This window comes from Tursiops truncatus, chromosome 10, assembly GCF_011762595.2.
Source record: "Tursiops truncatus isolate mTurTru1 chromosome 10, mTurTru1.mat.Y, whole genome shotgun sequence".
Lineage (NCBI taxonomy): Eukaryota > Metazoa > Chordata > Mammalia > Artiodactyla > Delphinidae > Tursiops > Tursiops truncatus.
The window spans coordinates 51,378,798-51,403,981 of NC_047043.1; the positions used below are offsets into that span (position 1 = coordinate 51,378,798).

A 25,184-nucleotide genomic window follows, 5' to 3' on the forward strand; every position below is an offset into this window, starting at 1 on the left:
CTACACTCCTCTCACGTGCTTTCTTTCAAGGGACCCAGCAACACAGGCAGTTCCCCCTTTCCACCTGAAAGCAGTTACAGAGCAGCCGGGCCCAGGGAGGACACAGAATAAACTGGGCACTTAAAGAAATGCCCCTCGTGAAACTTATGACTCAGTGGGTGAAACCAGGGTGCCAGCCTGAGTGATGAAACGTCACGGAGCTGAGTCCAGGCGGGGCACGAGGTGGATCAAGGGAGACTGAGGGTCTAGGAAGGTTTCAGAGAGGAGTTAATGCCAGTCCTGACGTCGTGAAGACCCGGTGGGCAGAGGGAGGGAATGAAAAAGCGTGAACAGAGGACACCAAGAGGAAAAGGGGGGAAGGACCGGGGGTGGGCAGGGAGCACGAGAACAAGAACGAGCCTGCTTGTGCTCCAGTGGGAAGATCCGGGGAGGGCTTTGTTTTGTTTCTGGGTCGCAGAGGCCCTGGATATCGCTTCTGGGCTGGAATAGGAGAGTTGGCAGAGAAGACAGAAAGGCTGACAAAATGCAGCAGGAGAAAGAGAACGGGACCTCGGCTTGGAGGAAAGAGGTGGGAGGGGGATTTGGAGCTTAGACTTCCTCCTAGAGGCCGCTGGGCAGGAAGCGAGGGTGGAGGCGGAGAGGTAAGTCTGACAGGAAGCTGAGGAACAAAGGAGCCCCACCTGATAGTGTCAAGGAGGGTGAGTCCTCAGCGGAGGGGGTGGGGAAGAGGAAGGTGGTTTAAGGGGGATGATGAGGGTCATAAAGGCCAGCTGGGGACAGGGAAGAGAGAGGCCCAGGACTGCTGGGCAACTTGGGACCTCCAGAGTTTGGAGAGAGTGAGGGGAACGTGGCCCTGACAAATGTGCCAGAGTGGCTCCCCCAGGGCTGCTCAGTTACTGGTGAACCAGCGGAGGCCAATGGTGGACCCACTCCCAGTGGAGGATGATCAAGGAGACAGAGTGGAAGGGCAAGGGGGTCAGTGCATTGATGGCCCTTAAAAAAATGGTGGTTGGGCTTCCCTGGTGGCGCAGTGGTTGAGAGTCTGCCTGCCGATGCAGGGGACACGGGTTCGTGCCCCGGTCCGGGAAGATCCCACGTGCCGCGGAGCAGTTGGGCCCGTGAGCCATGGCCGCTGAGCCTGCGCGTCCGGAGCCTGTGCTCCGCAATGGGAGAGGCCACAGCAGTGAGAGGCCCGCGTACCGGAAAAAAAAAAAAAAATGGTGGTGATGTCTACGCAGGATAGGGAAGAACTGCGGCCTTAATGGTGGAGCTTCAGGTCATCCATAAGATCCAAGAGTAGGCTTGGGAGGCATGAGAGTTTGAGGGATAGAAATATGTGGCCAGAGAGAGGATGGTAGAGCTTAAAATTCCGGAGTTATATTCATCAAGAAATACAATATGGGGGCTTCCCTGGTGGCGCAGTGGTTAAGAATCCGCCTGCCAATGCGGGGGACGCGGGTTCGAGCCCTGGTCCGGGAAGATCCCACATGCCACGGAGCAACTAAGCCTGTGCACCACAACTACTGAGCCGGCGCTCTAGAGCTCGTGAGCCACAACTACTGAGCCTGTGTGCCACAGCTACTGAAGCCCACACTCCTAGAGCCTGTGCTCCTCAACAAGAGAAGCCACCGCAGTGAGAAGCCGGCACACTGCAATGAAGAGTAGCCCCCGCTCACCGCAACTAGAGAAAGCCCGTGCACAGCAACAAAGACCCAACACAGCCATAAATAAATAAATTAATTAAAAAAAAAAAAAAGAAATACAATATGCTTCAGCCATAAACCAAGTCTCAATAAACTTAAGAAGATTTTGCAACCATCACCACAATTTAATTTTGGGACATTTCCGTCACCCCAAAAAGAAATCCCATACCCATCTGCAGTCCTTCTCTATTCCCACCCTCAGTCGTAGGTGACCATTCACTTACTTTCTGTCTCTACAGATTTGCCTTTTCTGAACCGATTCATGCAAATGGGATCATACAATATGTGGCCTTCTATGATGGCTTCTTTTACTTAGCATAATGCTTTTCAGATTCATCCATGTTGTAGCCTGTATCAGTAGTCTGCTCCTTGTTACTGTGGAATACCATTCCATTGTATGAATACTGCACAGTTTATTTATCCATTCATCGGTTGATGGACATTTTGAATTATTTCCAATTCTTGGTTATTTTGATAATGCTACTATGAATATTTGCATGTAAGTCTTTGTGTGCACATATGTTTTATGTCTCTACCTAGGAGCAGAATTGATGAATCCTACGGTAGTTTTATATTTAACCCTTGAAGAAGCTGTCACACTGTGTTCCAAAGTGTTTGTACCATTTTACATTTCCACTAGCAATGTAGGAGGTTTCCCATTTCTCTACATCCTTGTCAACATTTGTTCTTGTCCATCTTTCATTATTATAGCAATTCTAGTGGGTATAAAGTGGTATTTCATTGTGGTTGATTTGTACTTCCTTAATGATGTTGAATATTAAGCATCTTTTCATGTACTTATCAGCCATTTGTATATCTTCTTTGTTGAACTATCCATGTAAGTCCTTTGCCCATTTTTTGATTGGGTTGGTTGTCTTCCTATTATTGAGTTATACGAATTTTTATATATTCTAAAATCAAGTCCTTTGTCAGATATATGATTTGAAAACATTTTCTGCCAGTCTGTGGCTTGGATTTTCATTTTCTTAATAATGTTTTTTGAAGGGAAAACATTTTCAATTTTTTTTTTTTTTTTTTTTTGCGGTACGCGGGCCTCTCACTGTTGTGGCCTCTCCCGTTGCGGAGCACAGGCTCCGGACGCGCAGGCTCAGCGGCCATGGCTCAGGAGCCCAGCCGCTCCGCGGCATGTGGGATCTTCCCGGACCAGGGCACGAACCCGCGTCCTCTGCATCGGCAGGCGGACTCTCAACCACTGCGCCACCAGGGAAGCCCAACATTTTCAATTTTGATGAAGTCCAATTTATCCATTTTTTCCTTTAAGGATCATGTATTAGGTGTCAAATATAAGACATCTTTGCCTCACCCAAGATCATGAAGATTTTCCTCCTTCTTCCAGAAGTTTTATAGAGGAATTAAATTAGAAATCAAAAATAAGATATGCTTTAAAAAACGCACAAATATATGAAAATTAAACAACACACTTCTAAATAATCCATGGTTCAAAGAGATAATAAGGGAAATTAGAAAATATTTCAAACATAATGAAAATATATGTCCATAAACATGTAAAAAGCAAACATTATAAAAGGGCATTTATTAAACACATGCCATGTGCCTCGTCTCTTCCAGCTTTTTTTCCAGTATTTTTTTCTTCTTCTCCTTCAGAGTTAAACTTCTCAAGAAGAATGTTTATCTTCAAGTATCCGTATTTATTCATGTGTTCATGTCCTCCCCCTACACTCCTCAGTAGAAGGCCATCTGGCTTGCAATGCTTCACTCTGCTGGCTTAGCCCTTACTGAGGGTCCCCATGACCTCCTGGTGCTAAATCCAGCAGAGATGCTTCTGTCTTCATCTCACTTGTCCTCTTGGCAGCATCAATATTGTTCTCCTCTCATTTTTTGGTCTCTCCTCCTCACTTTCTGTCATGCTTGTGTCTCTCAAAGATCAGTCTGAGGTCTTGCTTCTTCCTTCTTCATCCTCTCTCCTTATTCCATGTCTTCAACAACCATCCATACACAAATGATCTCATATGTATGTTCCCAGCTCAGATCCCTCCTCTGAACCCCCACCCATAAATCCAACAGCCTCCTTGTGTACCTTCTCTCCACTGTTCTCCAAGGCATTTCTAACTCAGCTGTCCACACCCAGACTCATGATTTTGCTCTTCCAGCCCAAGTCCTCTTCTGAAATTTCTTCTTTCAGTACATGGTACCATCTGCCCAGCTGCAAGCCTAGAACCTCAGAGTCATCGGATACATCCTTCTTTTTAAATCCCTATATCCGATCTGTCATTACATCTTATTGATTTAACTTTATTCTTTTTTTCTGGCTGCACCATGTGGCTTGCAGGATCTTAGCTCCCTGACCAGGGACTGAACCCACGCCCTTGGCAGTGAAAGTGTGGAGTCCTAACCCTGGACCACCAGGGAATTCCCAATTTAACTTCAAACATCTCTCATATAGTTGATGTCCCTCTATCTTGGCTCCCACCATCCCAGTCTCTCAATGAAACTATGGTCCAGCCTCCTAGACAGTTTCCCTGAATCCACATGCACCCTCAACGAACCTATCCTGGGGTCACAGAGGCTCATCACATCACAGTCGTGCCACGTATCTCTGCTGCTTCAGTGATTCTCAACAGAAAGACCAAACCTTAATATGGTTTAATTGGCCTGTCCTGATCTGGTCTCTACCCGCTTTCTAGCCTCTTCTCTGAACCACACTCCCTTTTCTCTGTGTTCCATACATTTCAGTCTTTATCAGTTCCTCACACTGGCCACTTTCTCCTCTAACCACATGGCCTTTGCACATGCTGTCTCCTCTGCCTGGAGCATGTTTCCCTCCCCTTTCTGCCACGTTAATTCCTATTCAACACTCCTACCTCTGTCAAGCATCATGATCCCAGGTAAGGCTTCCCTGACCTCCTTGACAAGGTCAAATGCCCAATTATTATCAACCTCCATATTTCTTCTTAGCACCCATTGCAGCTGCAGTTCTATCATTTAATTTGGGTGATTATATGATTTGGGTTGGCTGCCCCAACAAGACTTTAAGTTCCATGAGGGCAAGAACCATATCTGGTTCTATTCATTATTGTATAATTAGCACCTGGCACAAAGTTTGGGCACACAGTAGTGAAATGGAGCAAGACCCTATGGTCCTTCCCCACCATGTCCTCAGCCTGCCTTTCGTCTCTAGAAAAATTTTAGCCAAAGAATAAGGTTAATCAGAGAAGTGAGAAAAATACAGAAGCAAAGGAAAACAATCAAATAGGACAAAACAATAATAGTTTAGTCATTAAGCAAAATCAAGGACCTTTAGTTTGGGACTTCCCTGGTGGTCTAACGGTAAAGAATCAGCCTTACAATTCAGGGGAAGCGGGTTCGATATCTGTCAGGGAACTAAAATCCCACATGCCACAGGGCAAATAAGCCCACGCGCCACAACTACTGAGCTCACTTGCCTCAACTAGAGAGCCTGTGTGCCACAAACTACAGAGCCCACGTGCCTTGGAGCCTGCGCGCCACAACTAGACAGAAGCCCACGTGCAGCAAGGAAGAGCCTGTGCACTGCAACTAAGACCCAACACAAGCCAAAAATAAATTAAAAAATAATAAATAAATCTTAAAAAAATGTTAAAGAAAGGACCTTTAGTTCCTCCTCAAGGGTTATAGATAATATTCTAAGCCATGTCCTGTGAGCTGTCTTATAGATACTGAAATCTCCACCAGATGGAAGAGGTTAACTACACGAGGACCAGACTGTAGCCATCACATAAGCTGCCACAATTCAGAGAATTGGCCTCAAGGAAATGGTTACAAAGCGACCCTGGAGCTGAAGATTAACTGTACTTAAAACAATCAAGATGATGGTGGTCAGACCACCACAGGACCAATTTCAAGACAACTGTCAGAGCTGACTGTGCTGTTTCTATATGTAGCCCCCTCCGTCCACCTATAAAAGCTCTTGCCCCCTGATTGTCAGTTGGAGTGTGGGGGAAGTCGGCTTTGGACAGGAGTCTGCCCTCCCCACCACTTGCCAGCCTTGGAAATAAAGTAAACTTTCCTTTCCACCAACCTTGCCTCTTTATTGGCTTTTGAGCAGTGAGCAGCTGGGCCCACCTTTGCTAACAGATTTTGGCTCCCAATGTGAAGCTGCACTCTCACAATATCTGGCTCCTTGGAGTTTTCTCCAGCAGAGCTGCCACCATGACGATGCACTGGGATGGCTGCAAGGAGCCCACTGCTCATGGTTCGCTGGCCCTGAGAGGGGGATTTCGGGGTGTTCCTAGCAGCTGCCAAAACCATTTGTTTCGGGGCTCCTCCCTGTTTCTCCCCTGCTCGCCGCTGGCTGCCAACGTACGCTTTTCCTTGGTGGAACAGAAAGATGCCTCTGGACGAGCTGACGAGCTCCAAGACCAAGGTAAGTTCACTGGTGTGCACCTGGGCAAACTTCTCTTTTGAGCATGAGGTGCTATTTGGGCATTTTGCCAATTGGTTCTGATGTGTGTCTGATGTTGAGAACCATATGTGAGCACTGAGTGTCATTTGGGCATTTTGTCAATTGGTTCTGATGTGTGTCTACCATTGAAGACCGTTTGTGTTGGAAAGTGTTTGTTTGGGACTCCGTATTGGGCATTCTCTCAGAGGATCTGTGACAGTTCTGTCTTCTGGTGTGTGAGTGTGTATTCCATTTGTGTCTTTGGTATTCGTGTTGCCTTTTGTAAAATGAGAAATTCAGGTTCAGTTCATTAGAAAGATTTTAGCTATGACACTGTGACTAAATAAAAAGAAAGATGATTTCTTAAAACACCGTGTGGCCACCAACAGTATTCTTCAAACTCCGAAAAAAATTGGTTAAGATGAAATTCTTTTGAAATTCCAAAACTGGTTATTTTTGTATATGTAGTTAGAGAAAGCTAGCTTGATAAATACTTTTTTTTTTCTCAGAATTCTGACCCTGAGAGAACAAAAATATGCTTAGGAGAAAGTTTGAAGTTAACTCTTAACACATCCTTGAAATACAAACACAGCTCACTTTGCCTGAGACTTCAGCCTTGGGTTAATTAATAGAACTTCAAGCCAAAAAAAAAAAAAAAAAAAAGAAAAAAAAAGGAGAGGAAAGAGGACTTAGGTGTATTAAACATACATCTGGTACCACACTAAAGAGAAATTGTGCATGAAAAAAATGTATGTTTTTAGAGGTTATGGAATACGTTCTTAAGTTTGCCAATCAGAAAATGCTGGTATAACAGTTCAATTACTTGTTTCTTAGTTTTATTAAGGTTTTAAAGGGTTAAAAATTGTAATATGTAAAAATGATAAGGGAAACATTTCAGTATGTAAAGCAAGTAGGATGTGTGTTGTTGGCAAGAGAAAATATAAAAAATGGAGATATTTTTGTTTTCTGTTTTTTTTTTTCCTTTGGCCATGCCATGTGGCAAGCAGGATCTTAGTTCTCCAACCAGGCATCGAACCTATGCCCCCCGCAGTGGAAGTGTGGAGTCCTAATCACTGGACTGCCAGGGAATTCCCTGGAGATATCTTTGTTGAGGGATAAGAGGAGAATAATTTTGTCCTAAAGCTGGTTGCTTCTGGATGGGAAAAAAATAAGGGACAAATTAATATGGATACAGAAAGTATCCTGTTTTTGTAAAAGAAGGTATTTTGAGAAAAGAATTTTGTACGTTGTTAAGATCGATTAAGATGAGATTGAATTTAATTATGTAAATGAATTTTGTTATTAACAGTAAGCTGGTACAAGGTGGGAATCTGGTTTTCTCTCTGTTAAGAGAACAAAGTTTTCCTGGAATATTGAGCTGCTTTTGAAAACAGATTGTAAGTTTCTTTATCTATCTAATTTTGAGTTTTCCAGAGGGCCCCTGAGGAAACTCAGAGAGAAATATTGATAAGGAATTTGAAGAATTCTAATGGAAAGCTACTGTTTTTCTTCTAACTATACTTCTGACCCCAATGTTCAGGATGGAAAAAAAAGTTTAATGAAGTTGTCACAGAGTATAACTACTAATGATGTGTATCACTGCTGGCTTTAAGTTTACTGCTTAAAGCACGTGCACAATGTTTGTGTGACGACTGGGTATAACTGACAAAATGTATAGCCTATAAACTGTTTCCCCATCAACAGACTTTTCTGTACTTGTTTGTTATGTCTGATTAGTTTTCCCCCAATGTAGATGACTAGACAAATATATAAACAAAAAGTGGGTCTAGCACTGAGGGACATGAATGGACCCAGAGTAGGCAACTGAGCCACTATGGCAACTGAGCCACTATGGCAACTTGGAAAAATACATTGATTATCAATGTTTTCTATTTACAATTGAAAGGGGAAAATGATAGAAGAAATTTCACATATTGAGGTATGGGGAAGTCATTCTGTCTTATACCTGATTTAATTTGAACTTCAGGCTAACCAAACAGCCTGTTTATGGCCTATTAAACATACACTGTACATCCACTTTAACCATTAAGGAAAAAAATACATTCAGAGAATAGTACAAAAATACGTTTTGGGGCTTCCCTGGTGGTGCAGTGGTTAAGAATCTGCCTGCCAATGCAGGGGACACAGGTTCGAGCCCTGGTCTGGGAAGATCCCACATGCCGCGGAACAACTAAGCCCGTGGGTCACAACTACTGAGCCTGTGCTCTGGAGCCTGCGAGCCACAACTACTGAGCCCGCATGCCACAACTACTGAAGCCTGCACGCTTAGAGCCCGTGCTCTGCCACAAGAGAAGCCACCGCAATAAGAAACCTGCGCACCGCAACCCCCACTTGCTGCAACTAGAGAAAGCCATGCACAGCAACAAAGAACCAAAGCAGCCAAAAGTAAATAAATAAAATGAATAAATTTATTTAAAAAGCTGATCTTTAAAAAAAAAACATTTTGATTATTATCCTCATTGCAATATGTCTACTAATTTTCAAATGTTTGTCCAGGTACTATGACAAGGCAATCAAAGACAGAGGCAATGTTTTCATAATACAAAATATTGATGCTAAGCTTGGAACACGAAATTATTTCCAACTCTGTGTCCACTCCCCAAATTAGGCAGGGCTAGGCCCCATTTCAGCAGGAAGTAGCCAGAACAGTTGTCACCCCATTCCCTCAAAGATTTGGGGGAAATTGGAACAGAAATGGAACTAAAACCAAGTTCCTCTGCCAAGTTTATGATTAATCTCTCTATCCAAAACTTTATTCCCTTTCTTGTTCTATACCTGTCCCTCATCAAGATTGGGGAGTATCAAAGGAAAGAGAGGATTGAAATGGAGCAGGACCCTATTGTCCTTTCCCACCCCCCCCCCATGTCCTCCACCTGCCTTTTGTCTTGTAGAAAAACTTTAGCCAAAGGATAGGTTTAATGAGAGAAGTGGGAAAATACAGAAGCAAAGGAAAACAATCAAATAGAACAAAACATTAATAGTTTAGTCATTAAGCAAAGTCAAGGACTTTAATTCCTCCTCAAGGGCTATAGATAATATTCTGAGCCATGTTCTGTGAGCTGTCTTATAGATACTGAAACCCCCACCAGGTGGAAGAAGTTAACTACACGAGGACCAGACTGTAGCCATCACATAAGCTGCCACAATTCAGAGAATTGGCCTCAAGGAAATGGTAACAAACTGACCCTGGAGCTGAAGATTAACTGTACTTAAAACAATCAAGATGAAGGTGGTCAGACCACCGCAGGACCAATTTCAATATGACTGTCAGGCTGACTGTGCTGTTTCTATATGTAGCCCCCTCCGTCCACCTATAAAAGCTCTTGTCTGCCGATTGGGGGCAGGGGGGAGTCAGCCTTTGGGCAGGAGTCTGTCCTCCCCACCCCCAATTGCTGGCAACCAAAATAAAGCAAACTATCCTTTCCACCAACCTTGCCTCTTTATTTGGCTTTAGAGCAGCAAGCAACTGGACCCACTCTTGGTAACAGTGGCCACTAGATATTTGTTGAACGAATAACTGAGTCATGATAAGGGCATCTAGGATGAAAACAGGACTTGGAAGTGGAGAAGACAATGGTGAAAGAAGACATGCTGATGTCTTCAAAGAATAAAGGAGAGTGAGCAGGCAGTAAAGTGGCCAAGGGAGAGCTGAGGATCGTACAGACAGTGGTGGATGCCCCCAGGGCACAGGGGCACTTTCACACGGAGGTGGGGGTGTTCTGAGAGTATAGAGTTAGGCATGAACAAGAGAAAGCAGGTGCCCCAGATATTCACCCCTTTGCCTGGGCCAGATTTTCTTCAGGATAAAGAAGAAGGGCTCCTCCTAGGCACTTTCCAAGGGGACTATGATTTTTCTTAGAGGAAGGAGGAAGTTTCTAAAGGAAGTTGTCAGTCAATGAAAATGGGGTAGATGGTGTACCTTCATGCTGACCATTGCATCTTCAAAGATCTGCCATGGTCCTGCTCCTGAGAAATGGGTAAACTTCCAAAGAAAACCCTCCACTCTCAGACTCACACAGCATCCCATTAGCAGCTCTTTTTGATTCTCAATCAGAGACTGAAAACCAGATGTCTGAGGCCTGAATTCAAACACTTCCCATGAAGACACATACCTTGGTCCATCCGGAAAACTGGATAAAGGTGTCCTGGGGCAAGTCTGGGATCCCACTGGGAATAGAGAAATTAGCCACATAAAAGGCCGGGAGTGTGTAGTCAGATGGGCTGTGGGCACAGCCGCTGTCATGGCCATCCCAGGTCCCCAGATGGCTGCGTACTGCATCCTCCATGTCCAGTGGGAAGATCTCCCAGTTGGTGAGGATATTGGAATCAAGAGTCAGGTTAGAAATAAGACCCTGTAAAGGAGAAACAGAGCAATGAGCTGGGGGTGGGGGTGGAGGTTGGCTTGAAGTGACTCTGTGTTCCAGCCCTGAATTCCTGGGAAAAGCAAACTGGGATATGAAACACAAACAGTATATGCAGACTCAAACGGTGTGTACATCAAAGGGACAGATCTGGCTTGAGGCCAGAGCTTTTGATCCCAAATCCCCAATCTTCAGTGTTTGGTTCAGAGACACTGCTAGAATGGAGGAAATGATGGAATTTGAGGATGAGAGAGTGAGTGGAGGGGGGGATGCAAAAGAACATCCAGCCCACTGTAAAAGGATAGAAAGGGCCGTGATGATGATAGGGAGCCTCAGACTCACATTCTGAAGTTGCTCTATTTGTCCAGCAGGGGCAGGGGCCTGGGGTGTCCAAGACACCAGCCACTGCATCGAAGCCTTTGCTCATGGTTTATCTGGCTTTCTCTTCCCAGCCTTTTAAAAAATTAATTAATTATTGGCTGTGTTGGGTCTTCATTGCTGTGCACAGGCTCTCTCTAGTTGCAGGGAGCGGGGGCTACTTTTCATTGTGGTGTGCAGGCTTCTCACTGTGGTGGCTTCTCTTATTGCGAAGCACGGGCTCTAGGTGCACGGGCTTCAGTAGTTGTGGCACGTGGGCTCAGTAGTTGTGGCACGTGGGCTCAGTAGTTGTGGCTCGCGGGCTCTAGAGCGCAGGCTCAGCAGTTGTGGTGCACGGGTAAGTTGGTCCACAGCATGTGGGATCTTCCCGGATCAGGGCTCGAACCTGTGTCCTCTGCATTGGCAGGCAGGTTCTTAACCACTGTGCCACCAGGGAAGTCCCTCTTCCCAGCCTTTTATGAGGGGAACTTCTCCAACCCAGTGGGATCCCAAATTAGTCCCAGGACACTTCTCAATATCAAGCCTCAATTGTCCAATTAGTAATTCAATAGGCATTAACAAGGCAGCTGGGTGCCAGGTCCTGGGGACTTAGACACCTCATAAGAGTCCCCATCACTCTATAGGTCAGCATGGCCTGTGACAGCCAAGCAGGAAGGCCACTAATTACAGCCTGAGCACAAGGACTGTAACAGGGACATTTCTACTGGAGACAAAAGTGGCCCCTGTATAGCTATTCCCTAAGAGTGTCACTGCCTTGCCTCCGAGGTGTCACCAGGAGGGTCAGGAAATAGCCCCAGACACCTGTCCTCTCCTAGAGTGGGTGGTACCATCATTCCCTCAGTGAAGACTTCCCTCCTCTAGCAGATGGTGAGCTACCCACGGGGTCGTCCATATCTCAACATCCTTGCATCCCCCAAAGCGCCTCACGGAGCATGTGCACAGACTATGAACTGCACAAATGTTTGCTGAATAATGCTCTCAAAATGTACATTAGAAAAATGTATTTGCACTAGACACCTAGGCACAGACTAACCAACAGAAGTGAGAGGCAGTGCACCAAGGGGAAGGTTCTCTGCAATTCAAGAGTTTGTCCTGGTTCATCCACATCCATAAAACAGAGCAGACCGAATGCTAAGCTGGCTTTGTTGGCAAGGGAGTGCCTTTTGCGACCTCAGTGGGTTTTTTAAGCAAAGGAAAAGCATGGTGCAGTGGCTTTCTCCTCCTGTTTCTTACTAAAGGATGACTGAATTCAAACGCAAAGGAAGGCTTCTGTTTGCAAAGCTCAACTTTCTCATCACCTGCAGAGGAAAACAGTTCTTCAAAATAACCCAACTTCTAGGTTGCAAAACAAATCAGGGTAGGTTCACTCATCAAATACGGAAAGGTGGGTGTGCTTTTAAAAATTACTTCTATGTGAACAGGGCTGGAGGTAAAGAGTGTATGTGGGAGAGTTTTTAAATGCATTTACAGAAACTTCCCTAGTGGCTTAGGCACAGGTCAACCTTTGAACCTCACTCCTACAGGGAAGCTACGCCTACCTTAAAATCGTTGATAGAATTGCCGTAGTTCACACGCCCCATGTTCTCCACCAGGAGGTCCAGGGTGGCTCCAGCTTTCCCTGTTATGTTCAGGGTGATCACAATATTTCGCTCAAGGACTCCGTGGGGGACCTGTCAGTTCAATGCCAAATGAGAGTTAACTAGGGTGGGAGGGTCAGCAGAGAGGCAGCCCGCTCAGTTAGTTCAGCACTCGTTTTCCTGCCTGGAAGTGTCACCAGACTTGGGAGGAAATGCTCTGATGGCTCCTTTGCCCAAGTTACTGGCCAGATGCCCACGTTCCAGAAATCACTGCTTTCTACACAAGAAGGTCAGCAGACTCAGCTCCCAGCAAGGAAGGGGCAAGGCTGGTTTCCTTAGCTCTGGGATGTTTTGTTGTGCATCTATTTCTATTTTTAAATTTTGTATTTATTATTATTTTTTATTTTTATCTTATTATTATTTTTTTAATATTTTGGCCCCACTGCACGGCATGTGGGATCTTGGTTCCCTGACCAGGGATCGAACCTGCACCTGCTGCAGTGGAAGCTCGGAGTCCTAACCACTGGACCACCAGGAAAGTCCTTTATTTTTTATTTTTTAAATTAAATTTTTATTTTGTATTGGGGTGTAGTTGATTTACAACATTGTGTTCGTTTTAGGTGTACAGCAAAGTGGTTCAGTTATACATACAAACGTATGTATTCTTTTTCATATTCTTTTCCCATATAGGTTATAACAGAGTGTTGAGTAGCCCGTGTATGTATTTTTAACAGAAAGGGGATAGAGGCAAAAATTCCAGGGGAAGATTCCTAGTACAGGAACCTCTTCACGTTCTCACAGCAAAAAGGCAGTCACAAAAAGTAGCTTCTAAACAACATGGAGAGAGGAGACAAAATCAGACAAACGAGATAAAATCAGTGAGTTAGGTGGAATAGTCTCACTTCAAGATACCTGACATGATGCATTAACCACAAAGATGAAATAATAAAATGAGGGGAAACAACAGGTATTTTAGCAGCAACATATTCCTAGTTTTGTTAAATGCAAGATTAAAAAAAAAATGACTGTAATTCACTAAGACAACCCCCAGATTGAAATTTTAGGAACTGCTGCCAGTATACACATAATGTCTTAGACACTTGCTGCCGCTGAAATTAAAGCCGTGAATGACAACAGAATGGAAATACTTTCATTTAAAATTTTCTGAACAAGTTTTCTTGGTTAGGAGAAATCTCTTCGTGTGTTTTTTTTCACATGATTGTTTCAGTGAGAGGAAGGGAAATCCTAAAATGTTATCTTTACTTTGCTACAAAACCAAAGCCTTTGTGTCTTTTTGCTCTAATTATCAGGAACAAGCCGACAGAATATAATTTCTCATGTAATGAAGACCCACAGTTACATGAGTCATCCGGGGTGTACAAACGGACCCTGCCCTCCAGGAGCAAAGAAGACATGGGTGACACACATGGTCAATCAGAGGGGATGGCCCTGGATTTGGGGCAACCAGGAAGCTTTCCGAGGAGGTGGGGCCTTAAGCACAGTCCTGCGGTTCGGATGGGTGAGGGGGTGTATCTCAGGTAGACAGAGCACAGGTGAGGCTACCTCAGCAAGCAAGGGGCAGAGCTAAGGGGCATCACGAGGAGGGGTAGAGCCTGAGGATGGAAAGGCAGCAACGGCCTTGACTGTCATGTTACCAAGTGCAACCCACAAACCCCCTCTCCCGTGGGGGCAGACCCACAAGTACAGAGAGAATTCTTACCCCATCCACAGAGACGTAGGCCCGATCATGGACGCCATTGAAGGGCGAAGAGAGGGGTGTTGGGTCGCTGCAGTCTTGAGGAAGTGTTGTTCGGTACAGCACAAACCCAAAGTACTGGTTAGAGAAGGATGCAAGAAAAAGACATCACTCTTGCCATTCACGTTAGGAGAACTTGGTCACCCTCGATCTGTGTGAAAGTGACATTTCTAAAACCAGAGGAATGAAATGCTTCCCCAGCCTCGGCAAAAATTCCATCTGAGAGAAGGGAACCGGCTTCATCTTCGGGTCATAGAATAAAACTATCACAGCAGCGAACTGCAAGGAAGCCTGAAGAGTGTTTTGTCAAACGTCACCTCCCCTCCCACAAGAGGGAACTGGGCCCTGGAATGTGTTAAGTGATTTGCCCAGAATCACTCAGGGGGATCCCATCCTATATATCCCAAAGTTATTTCTGTTACCTCAAAAACCAGAACCGCGGGCTTCCCTGGTGGCGCAGTGGTTGAGAGTCCGCCTGCCGATGCAGGGGACACGGGTTCGCGCCCCGGTCTGGGCCGCGGAGCGGCTGGGCCCGTGAGCCATGGCTGCTGAGCCTGCGCGTCCGGAGCCTGTGCTCCGCAACGGGAGAGGCCACAACAGTGAGAGGCCCGCGTACCGCAAAAAAAAAAAAAACAAAAAAACCAGAACCAAAGACAACAACAACAAAAGGCAAATGGCAACAGAATGCTCGGTAAAACATTCTCCAGATCCTTGGGCCAAATCCGCTCTAACATACAAAACAAGAGTCAATCAGAAACTGTTTAAAGTGGAGGCACGAGGGAAACCGACAGGGATGGGGGTGTAACCTGTCGCTAAGTCAGTAAGTACTTTGAGAGCTGGGATCCCTGGTCCGAAAGGAAGGCCCCAACCGTCAGCCTCGGTTCGTGGCTTCCTGCTGTGGCCATTAGCTGGGGGAGGTGGATAAATCCTGAGTCATACAAGAGAGCCCAAATGGAAATCCAGCAGGGAACAGAGACAAAGTTCCCTACTCCTCGGGCCCCAAAAGAAAGTGCACCCCGGTAAGTGGAGAGATGCCTTGCAGGAGTGGAAGGAAAACGCTAACACACGTTCCTGTGTTGCAGGAAAGTGCTGAACTCAAGAAATGCTATTGCTGTCGCCAGCCAAACCTTCAAGTGCAAGGATGCCTCCCTCCCAGACTCCAAATCTCCATCTCTCTCTTGTTTTTATCTTTTGAAAGTACCAAAGTGGTGAGTCCTAACTCAGAGGCCGAGGAAGACTTAGCCAGGGGTTTCCAGGAGGGGAGCAGAAGCTGAGATGCTCCCTGCAAAGGCAAAGCTGAGGCCTCTGGGGATGGGGTGGGGGGCAGCTGCAGGGGTACCAGGGCTGCACCCCAATCCCTGCAGCTGTGCCCGCCAAAGGGTTTGCTGGAAATAAATCTTCTATGGGCTTGTCTCAGATCTGAAACAGCCAGGGCCCAGGAGCCCCACCCGATCTGAGAGCACTGCCTTGGCCAAAGATGAGAGAGCAGAAGGGGTCTGAGGAAGAACAAGGGCTGCCGGTGTCTACACGTGAACCTGGGATTCACTTCCCAGGTTCCTACTGCTCTGTGTCGTGTCTTGTCTGATGTGCTCAGACCCTACTAGGTGGAGAAGACAGGTAGATGAAGACGTGGACGTACAGTCAGTGTGTGTTAGAACCAGAGAAAGAACCTACCCAACCCTAATGAAAAAGTGTGGGGTGGGGAGCTTAATTATTCATTTTTATTTATCACAAAGCAGTGCAGTTGGAGTGAAATCACAAGTATAACAATAGTAACTGGAGGCAAAATACGTTAAAGTGAGATCAGATGTGCTATTATTCCCTCGAGAAGGTGATCTCTCCGGGAAGTCAGAAAGGAGGGCCGAGATAACTTTCCATTTCAAAAAACAGGGCTGAGATCCTAAGTGATCAAACTGAACATTGAACCAAAGGCAAATGGGCATGGGCATCCTGAAATGGTGCCCTGAGAAGAACACATCACCGCTGTCACATTTGCGCCAAAAATGTTTCACTGAATCTAACCAGTGAGGGGCCGTATACAAAACTGGGCTGACCTCTTCAGACATGTCCATGTCATGAGAGAAAGAAAAAAAGACTCAGGAACCGTTTCAGATGAAAGAAGACAATGTGTGATCATGAACTGGAAACTGGACTGAAAGAAGACAATGTGTGATCATGAACTGGAAACTGGACTGAAAAGAAGTTAAGCTATGAAGGACACCATTGTAATAACCAGGGCTACCTGACTTTGGAATGTGTATTAGATAATAAGATTGTATCAATGCTCAATTTCTTTCTTTTTTTAAAAATAAATTTATTTATTTAAAAATTTTGGCTGCGTTGGGTCTTCGTTGCTGCACGGGTTTTCTCTAGTTGTGGTGAGCTGGGGCTACTCTCTGTTGCAGTGCGCGGACTTCTCGTTGCGGTGGCTTCTCGTTGCGGAGCACAGGCTCTAGACACACGGGCTCAGTAGTTGTGGCTCACGGGCTTAGTTGCTCCGTGGCACGTGGGATCTTCCCGGACCAGGGCTAGAACCCGTGTCCCCTGCATTGGCAGGGGGATTCTTAACCGCTGTGCCACCAGGGAAGTCCCAATGCTAAATTTCTTAAGGGTGATCATTATTTATGGTCGTGTAGGATAATGTCCTTTTTAAAAATATATGCTGTAATATTTAAAGGTGAAGTGTCATGATGTTGACAACTACCTCAAACTGCTGGAAAAAAAAAGCAGTTGACTGCGTATACACACAGAGAAAGATAAAGCAAGTGAAATAACTGTTAACACTTGGTGAATCCAGGTGAAAGCTCTACGGGTGTTGTACTATTCTGGCAAGTTTTCCAAAATAAAAAGTTGGGGAAAACTTTTACAATAAAGATGGGGCTGTGGCCTGGAGATTAAACACACACACAGACACACACACACACACACGATGTACTGTTCTTGTTCTCTTCAAAAGCAGGAAAAAGAATCTCTAATAACCTAATCTATTAAGAACACAGTCCTTCTACCTTTGAGCTAAGGACAAATAATTGTCTTTTTTGAGTAATAAAATAGTGGTTTTCCTCTGATACCTTATACGAAAGATTAATTATGTCCTAAATATACTCAATTTATAGCTTGTACAGAATTATGCTGAAGCAGGTTGAGCTACGACCTATCTGATAATAAGAAATGGGGGGAAAACACAGGAAAGATCAGCTCACCATGTAGTACTTAGAACTAAAGAGAGCGTGGAGATCCATGGTTAATTTATGTGGGGTCTGATTTATCTACTTACCGTTTTGGTTTCTGTGTTCAGAACAGGCAGTGCAGAAAGCACATTTTTGCAAGTAGAAAAAAGGTGAAGCATTACCTTTGAAGGCCTACCTGTTTCACCTGGATAAATGTCAAGGGATAAACGCTTTTTACGGGTCCAGAGGGACACAGAATGTCGAGAGCTTCCTCCACTGTCTTTAACTGAAAAGAAACAAAAGCGGCATTCACTCACTGTCACCCCTCCCTGGTAATCACAGTTGAGAATAACGTCATTGACCAACCCCTAAATAAATTGAAATGGTTCAAATTCTACTTAGTGCTGTCCCCCAGTCACCTTCAATCAATTCCATCTATTCCTTAACTCTGGATGAAAATTAACACATGATAAACCTAAAAATAGTTTCAAACATACCTATCTGCAAACACAACCTCCTGTATATGAAAGGCCCTTAAAATGCATGAAAACCAAAGCTCCGTAAAGCCTTCCCACCACTCCCAATGAAGTAGCTCCGACTGTGCCCTCCTCTGAATTGGTCTGCAGCATGTTTCCCACGCCTGTATCACTTTCCAGTTGTTTATACCACTGCTGTCCTTGCTGACCGTCAGCTTCTTAAGGGCAGGGTCTGTACTGAGCTTACCTCCAATGCCAGCACAAGGAAGACACTCAATTCATACTTACGATTGTGTATTCTTGCAGCTCATGGTGTTTATTCTGATGCAATAACAACAATGATAATGGCTATGAGCTCTGGCTGCCTCACCAAACTCCAGGGGAGACATCACTTTACCCGCATACCTCACTGAATCCTCACAACACCGGGAAAAGCAGGCATTATGGTCCCTTTTTAGTAAAGAAGAAATGGGGCTCAGAGCAGCTCACTTGAATCAAGGCGCAGACAGGATTTGCAGTTAGGTTTGGCTCCAAACCCAGGGCTTTCCCTAATACGATACTGGTCAGGAATTTTTTTTTTTTTTTTGGTATGCAGGCCTCTCACTGCTGTGGCCTCTCCCGTTGCGGAGCACAGGCTCTGGATGTGCAGGCTCAGTGGCCGTGGCTCAAGGGCCCAGCCGCTCCTCAGCATGTGGGATCTTCCCAGACCGGGGCACGAACCCACGTCCCCTGCATCGACAGGCGGACTCTCAACCACTGCGCCACCAGGGAAGCCCCGGTCAGGAATCCATCAATTCAGCTGAGTGGGTGCTCTCCCCCTTGGACAACTAAAGGAACTCAACTCATGGTGAAAGCTTTTATCCTATATAACTATGTTCTACTTAAACTTCATTTAGTTATTTGCTATCTTCAATTGTATATATTTAGTTTCTGGTCTCACAATTTTCCTTCCTGGTAAACAAAATGTGCTCTGGTACTAAGGTAGCTATGTTTTAGCAATGTTGTTGTTTGAAACATTTGCAGTTATTTTCTGTTGCATAAAAATAAAATTTTCACAGCTCTGTAAAGACATAAACCGGGACTCTCCTGGTGGCACAGTGGTTAAGAATCACCTGCCAAGGGCTTCCCTGGTGGCGCAGTGGTTGAGAGTCCGCCTGCCGATGCAGGGGACACGGGTTCGTGCCCCAGTCTGGGAAGATCCCACGTGCCGCAGAGCGGTTAGGCCCGTGAGCCGTGGCCGCTGAGCCTGCGTGTCCAGAGCCTGTGCTCTGCAACGGGAGAGGCCACAACAGTGAGAGGCCTGCGTACCTAAAAAAAAAAAAAAAAAAAAGAATCGCCTGCTAATGCAGGGGACACAGGTCTGATCCCTGGTCCGGGAAGATCCCACATGCCGCAGAGCAACTAAGCCCATGCGCCACAACTACTGAAGCCCATGCACCCTAGAGCCCGTGCTCCGCAACAAGAGAAGCCACCACAATGAGAAGGTCATGCTCCGCAACGAAGAGTAGCCCCTGCTAGCCACAACTAGAGAAAGCCCACACGCATCAATGAAGACCCAGCACAGCCAAAAATTAAAAAAATTTTCAAAAAGACTCAAACCAACCCTTTCCTTAAGTAGTAGTAGCAATGAAGAAGTAGAAGATACTCCCTTTACAAGTGTGATTAAAGTTTGGTTAATCTAAAGCAAGATTCCTATCAGGCAGAGAGACCACATTCTTTGTAGATCATAACACACCTATCCGACACTAGGTGGAAAATGTTACAAGAGCTCAACCAACCAATGATACATCAAAGGGCTTCATGAATGGAAAAATTATACAATCATGTTTGGTATTTTGCTTAAAGATAAAAACTTATGATGCTATTCTAGAATTATCAAGATTCTTAAGAAATATGTAACTTTTTTTTCCTTGTGAGTTAACCCATGTAGGAGTTAGGGATTATCAGAGGGGAAAACCTGAAGACACAGATGGTCAAAACAAATTGATTTGGGCTACGTCACTCCTATCAAATGAAACCTCGCTTCTTTGTCTCTTTCCCTAGAATAAAATGGTCTTCACTCATATTTATGATTCATTTCTAGCTTTCCCCCCTGATTTCCCAATTACCATATAAGCCACGAGGACATAATTTTGAGATGGAGGGGAGTGTATAATTGAGGGTTAATGCCTGTGCCTTTTGAGAACCCCCTCTGAGAAAGGTGAATTATAGAAAAGAACATCACCAGCCATAACAATAAGGTACACGTTATTCCCACAAGGGCTCCTAGTACTGCTTTTGACATGGATAATGGAACCAAAATGATCTAAGAATGCCCGCTCGTGCCCCATGTGCTCACCCTGTCAACATGCACACAGAGTCTCTCACCTCCCGTGTCCCTGTTTTCCCAGAAACATCATCCACCCCATCAGTCTCACAGAAAACAAGTTCACAGAAAAATAACGAACCGATTCCCCAGCATAACACTTTCACTCACGATTGCTGAATTCCACTTCCTCACTCTCAATGTTTCTGTCATTTTGTTTTTTCTTACCTTTTTCAGACCAACTTTTCCATATGCAAACTTCGGTGTGGATGGAGGGATAGGGCCTTCCGGTACTTTTTCAAACTATAAACCAGAGTGGAAAAAGACAGAAAAGAAAAACAGCTGTTAAACTCTCAGAAACATATCTATACAATTCATGTTTCAAAAGGAGGGTCAAAGAGTCAAACAACAGTGCCAGTGATTTTTGGAAAGGCAAAGGAACCAAAAACTCTCCCCAAAACAGAATCTAAGTGTATAACTTTGTCTGTTCTTTAAGCTCCAGGAATCATTCAAATAATTATAGAACAAAAGACTTCAAACCGAAAGCAAAAACAAGTAGAGAGAATAAAGGTGACAGCAGAAGATTGAAGTGGAGGAGAAAAGGAAGAAGGTACATGGTAAAACGGACTCTGAAGGGAGGGAGTTTACAGTAGGAAAAGATGGTATTTGCAGATTAAATCTCATTGGTAGATTAAAGTTTTGTGTCAATGTTAAATTTGCTGTGGTTATATAAGAGCATATTCCTGCCTATTCTTACAAAATACACACTCAAGTATTTAGGGGTAAAGGGTCCTGATGTCTGCAACGCTCCAGAGGTTTAGGGAACACACGGGCTTGGCGAGGGGCAAATGATGACGCAAATAGAGTGAAATGTTGACAGGGGTGAATCTGGATGTGGAATATACAAGTGTTCTTTGTAATATTCCTAGTCTTGAAACTTTTCTGTAAGCTTGAAATTATTTTTCAATAAAAAAATTTAGAAAATAAAAATATTTTATTTTCTAAATAAAATATTAAATATGTACATACACAGAGTCACACACACAATTTATATTAACATCAGAAGGTATGGGTGTAATTCCCAGGTCTTAAAAACATCTATGTCCATCTGGAATCTCCAAATAGGTTGTATTATGATCTGTCAGGATCCTTACAGTTCTTTCTTTCCTCCTTTCTCCCTTCCTTCCTTCCTTCCTTCCTTCCTCTCTCTTGCTCTCTCTGCTTCCCTTTTTAAAAGTAATAAAAAAGAAGAGGATAAAACACTGCTATAGTAAAAAGCGATAGTCTCCTGACTCACTATTCTCTTAGTTCTGTTCTTCAGAGGAAACCATTTTAAAATCATTTAATTCTTCCAATTTTTTGCTTCTTTTAGTCTCTAAATAATATACTCATCTGCTATTTCTTGTTCAATCAATTTAAAGCATGATTATTGATTTCTTTAATACATGGGATTTAGCTCAGCTGTACTCTTCTGGGTATCTCCCTTTCTTACCAATGTGGTTATGTCATTTTCACTTTCTCTACTGGTTAAATTTGTAGCTTTAAATAATATCATATACTTATATCTCAGTTCTAACCAACTAAGACATCCCTTGTGTCCACACATTTAAAGATAAGGCCATTTGCACGCTTTGCTGAGCTCTCCTCTCCACTCCCACCTCCAAACCATCAACTTTACTTTTTACATTGTCAAGGTTAAAGGTCTAGTCTATAGCCATAAGTCCTCCCTTCAAGTGTACATTGACTCTAAATTAAAAATCAGGGCTTCCCTGGCGGTACAGTGTTAAGAATCCGCCTGCCAATGCAGGGGACACGGGTTCAAGCCCTGGTCCAGGAAGATCCCACATGCCGTGGAGCAACTAAGCCCATGTGCCACAACTACTGAGCCTGTGCTCTAGAGCCCGCGAGCCACAACTACTGAGCCCATGGGCCACAACTACTGAAGCCCTCGCACCTAGAGCCTGTGCTCTGAAACAAGAGAAGCCACCTTAATGAGAGGCCTGTGCACCACAACAAAGAGTAGCCCCCACTCGCTGCAACTAAAAAGAAAGCCTGCATGCAGCAACGAAGACCCAACACAGCCAAAAAAAAAAAAAAACACCAATGCTCACATTATTATAATTATATAAATATTGCTCTCTGCACAGCTAAGTGGCGGATATGTACTGGGATGGCATGTTCTCTCTCCTTGTAGATGATTTTTTTCTCTTCTTTTCCCTGGGGTTTCTAATTGCTTTCTTTTTTCTTGTCTGCCGTTAGGTTAACACCTGTTTAGGTTGTTCCAAATTTCCAGAGATGGTATCAAGTTTCTCCCACCACTCTTTTCCCCGCCTTGAAAACTTCCTACTGGAACCCTCAGTCTTCTTGCTCCAAGGCTTGACAGTCAAGGATTTTTTTTAAACTTTTATATTTTATTTATTTATTTATTGTCCCGCCGCATGGCTTGTGGTATCTTGATTCCCTGACCAGGGATTGAACCTGGGCCCACAGCAGTGAAAGCGCCGAGTCCTAACCACTGGACCACCAGCAAATTCCCTGACAGTCCAGGATTCACCTTCATTATTCTTCTGGCTTTTCCCTCCTGTTTCTAGACTCTCATGACTTCCTCATTTCACTAGAGAAATCTCAAGTAACTTCCTAAGGACTGGTACATGGGAGGTAAACTTCCTGAATCTTTGCAATGTCTGAATATGTCACATTTAATTAATAATTTGGATGAGTATAGAATTCTATATTGAAAATCATTTTCCCTTAGAATGACAAGGGTACTGTTCTGTGTCCTCTATCACCTGCTGTGGCTCGTGCCAGGCGCATTCCTGAAAAAGGTGACCAGCTTTTTCTCTCTAGAAGCTTGTAGGCTGTTTATCCTCGATGTCCTAAATTTTTATAAGGATGTGTCTGGATACATATATTTTTTACATTCATTATGCTAGGCAACTCAGATATCCTTTTCTGTTTTGGAAAAAAATTCTGTACTGTTTCTTTGATGTTTTCTTTTTCTCCATTTTTCCCCCCCTTCCTTGTAAGTAACCTGCACATCCTAGATTCTTCCTCTGTACGTCTCATATATTCTCTCTTGTTTCCATCTCTGTCTTCTGGTTCTAATTTCTAGGATATTATTTTTAATTCCCAATAACTTTTTCTTGGTCTCCTTTATCCAAGTATCCTGTTCTTATTTTATGGATGCAATATCTTCTCAAATCTCTCTAAAGGATATAAATTTGAGAAAGTTTGCTTTGTTTTGTTTAAGATCTCTCCTGTCTCCTGAATTCTCTGTTGCCTTTAGGGTTATTTTTCTGTTTATTTCATCTTGGTCTTTCTCTTTCCCTTTGCAGGTTTTACTGATGTGCTCAAACGTCTGGCCGTCATCCTTAGTTGTGTATTCATATTTAACGGTAATGCAGATGAATGCGCTAGCATTTGCACACTCAGCTTCTCTCTGCCAGTCTTGCTCTGGGTACAGGAGCCAGGCTTGTGCCGTTGGGAGCTTTGTTTTAGGGTGACTTGGCAGGGAGTCAGACATAATATATGGGGTCTTTGCTCTGGGGCTGTTCTTTTTTTTTTTTTTTTTCCAAAAAAAAAATCCTCTGATTTTCTAACTGATAGAAAGATGCTTCCCTGATGGATAGTCTATTTCAAAGTGGGGTGAAGAAATGAAGGACATGACAGGAACTATGTAGAGTTTCATCAGCCTTCCCATTTTCAGCTTTCATTTTCATCCTTTTCATTTCCACCCTTTCATTTCCATGCCTGCATTTCCAGGGCCCTGGCTCTCCAGGGTTCTTTAGGGCCGATCTCTCCCTGTTCCCTGTTCCTATAACCAACTCCCTTTCCATCATCACTGGGAACCTATATTTTCTCATCCTACTTCTTCAGTCACCATTGCTCCACCTATTTTTGTTTCCCAGAAATCCGCTGAAATCTCTCATGCATGGACAGCTCCCCTCTTGTTGGCTTCATCAGAAAAAAAAAAAAAATCCTTTTTTATCATTTAGTAACATTTTGGAAGGGGGAAGAGACAAATATGTAGACAGACAGCCATCTTGAACTGGGAACCCTTTGTAGTTCTAATATTCTATGAGTCTATATTTCTGTGAAAAATTTTTTGAAAGATCATATTAAAAATGATCTTCATGACTCATAGTAACATGAATGTGAGGCCAGAGTTATTGCTAATCTTAGAGGAAGATGTAAGATCTCTCTTCCCAGCTTTCCCTGAAGTCTAGACCATATTCTTTCTTCTTTGTAAGCTGACCCACTCCATTCCCCCCCACCCCCATTCTGGTCAATAAAATAAGTAAACACAAATCCACAGAGGAGACCTGACAGCTGTACAATTCGTTTTCTGAGGTCCCCTATTCACTGCACATGGGAGTGAACATGGTACATCTAACTCCTGAGCCAGGACTGCAATCCCTCTACCACATTGGAAGAAAGAGTCACTGCACAGACACCTTTATTCAACCTACATTCAGCCAGTTCTCTCATCTTATTTACTACTCACAAAGACCTTCATAGCTAGTTATTATATTTCCTTTTTAGAGCTGAGACTGAGGAACTTGCTCAAGATTTTAAAGAGGGCAAGGGAGGGAGCTGGGACTTTGACTCCAAGTCTAGTGTTGTTTCTACAGCTCCATCTTGACTCCTTTTTTGCTGAACAATAGAGTAGAAAGTGTCTTACCCCATAATTCCAAAACCAAAAAATCTCACAAAACCTTCTCTCTTCTAGTTTTCCTCCTACACTCCCTCCCCGCTTAAGCACACATAAAGATAGGAGGTAATTTTGTAATTTGCTACTGCCACTTACCAAAAGCACTTTTTTTTTTTTTTTTTTTTTGCGGTACGCGGGCCTCTCGCTGTTGTGGCCTCTCCCGTTGCGGAGCACAGGCTCCGGACGCGCAGGCTCAGCGGCCATGGCTCACGGGCCCAGCCGCCCCGCGGCACGTGGGATCTTCCCGGACCGGGACATGAACCCGTGTCCCCTGCATCGGCAGGAGGACTCTCAACCACAGCGCCATCAGGGAAGCCCCAAAAG

The 25,184-nt window shown here is 44.3% G+C and overlaps 1 protein-coding gene across 2 annotated transcripts in view; it reads right to left on the reverse strand.

The window, feature by feature from the left end:
- GLB1 (galactosidase beta 1) overlaps positions 1–25,184 on the reverse strand; it is an 88,758-nt gene that overhangs the window by 12,037 nt on the left and 51,537 nt on the right. The window contains exons 11-16 of one of the 2 annotated variants that reach the window (XM_073810952.1): positions 20,378–20,452; positions 17,565–17,654; positions 14,621–14,767; positions 14,163–14,276; positions 12,404–12,535; positions 10,239–10,478 (exon numbers count right to left, since the gene is read on the reverse strand). In XM_073810952.1, coding sequence (XP_073667053.1) covers positions 10,239–10,478; positions 12,404–12,535; positions 14,163–14,276; positions 14,621–14,767; positions 17,565–17,654; positions 20,378–20,452 — 798 coding nt within the window. The remainder of the gene's footprint in view (positions 1–10,238; positions 10,479–12,403; positions 12,536–14,162; positions 14,277–14,620; positions 14,768–17,564; positions 17,655–20,377; positions 20,453–25,184) is intronic. The other variant, XM_019946911.3, reaches the window with a different exon arrangement.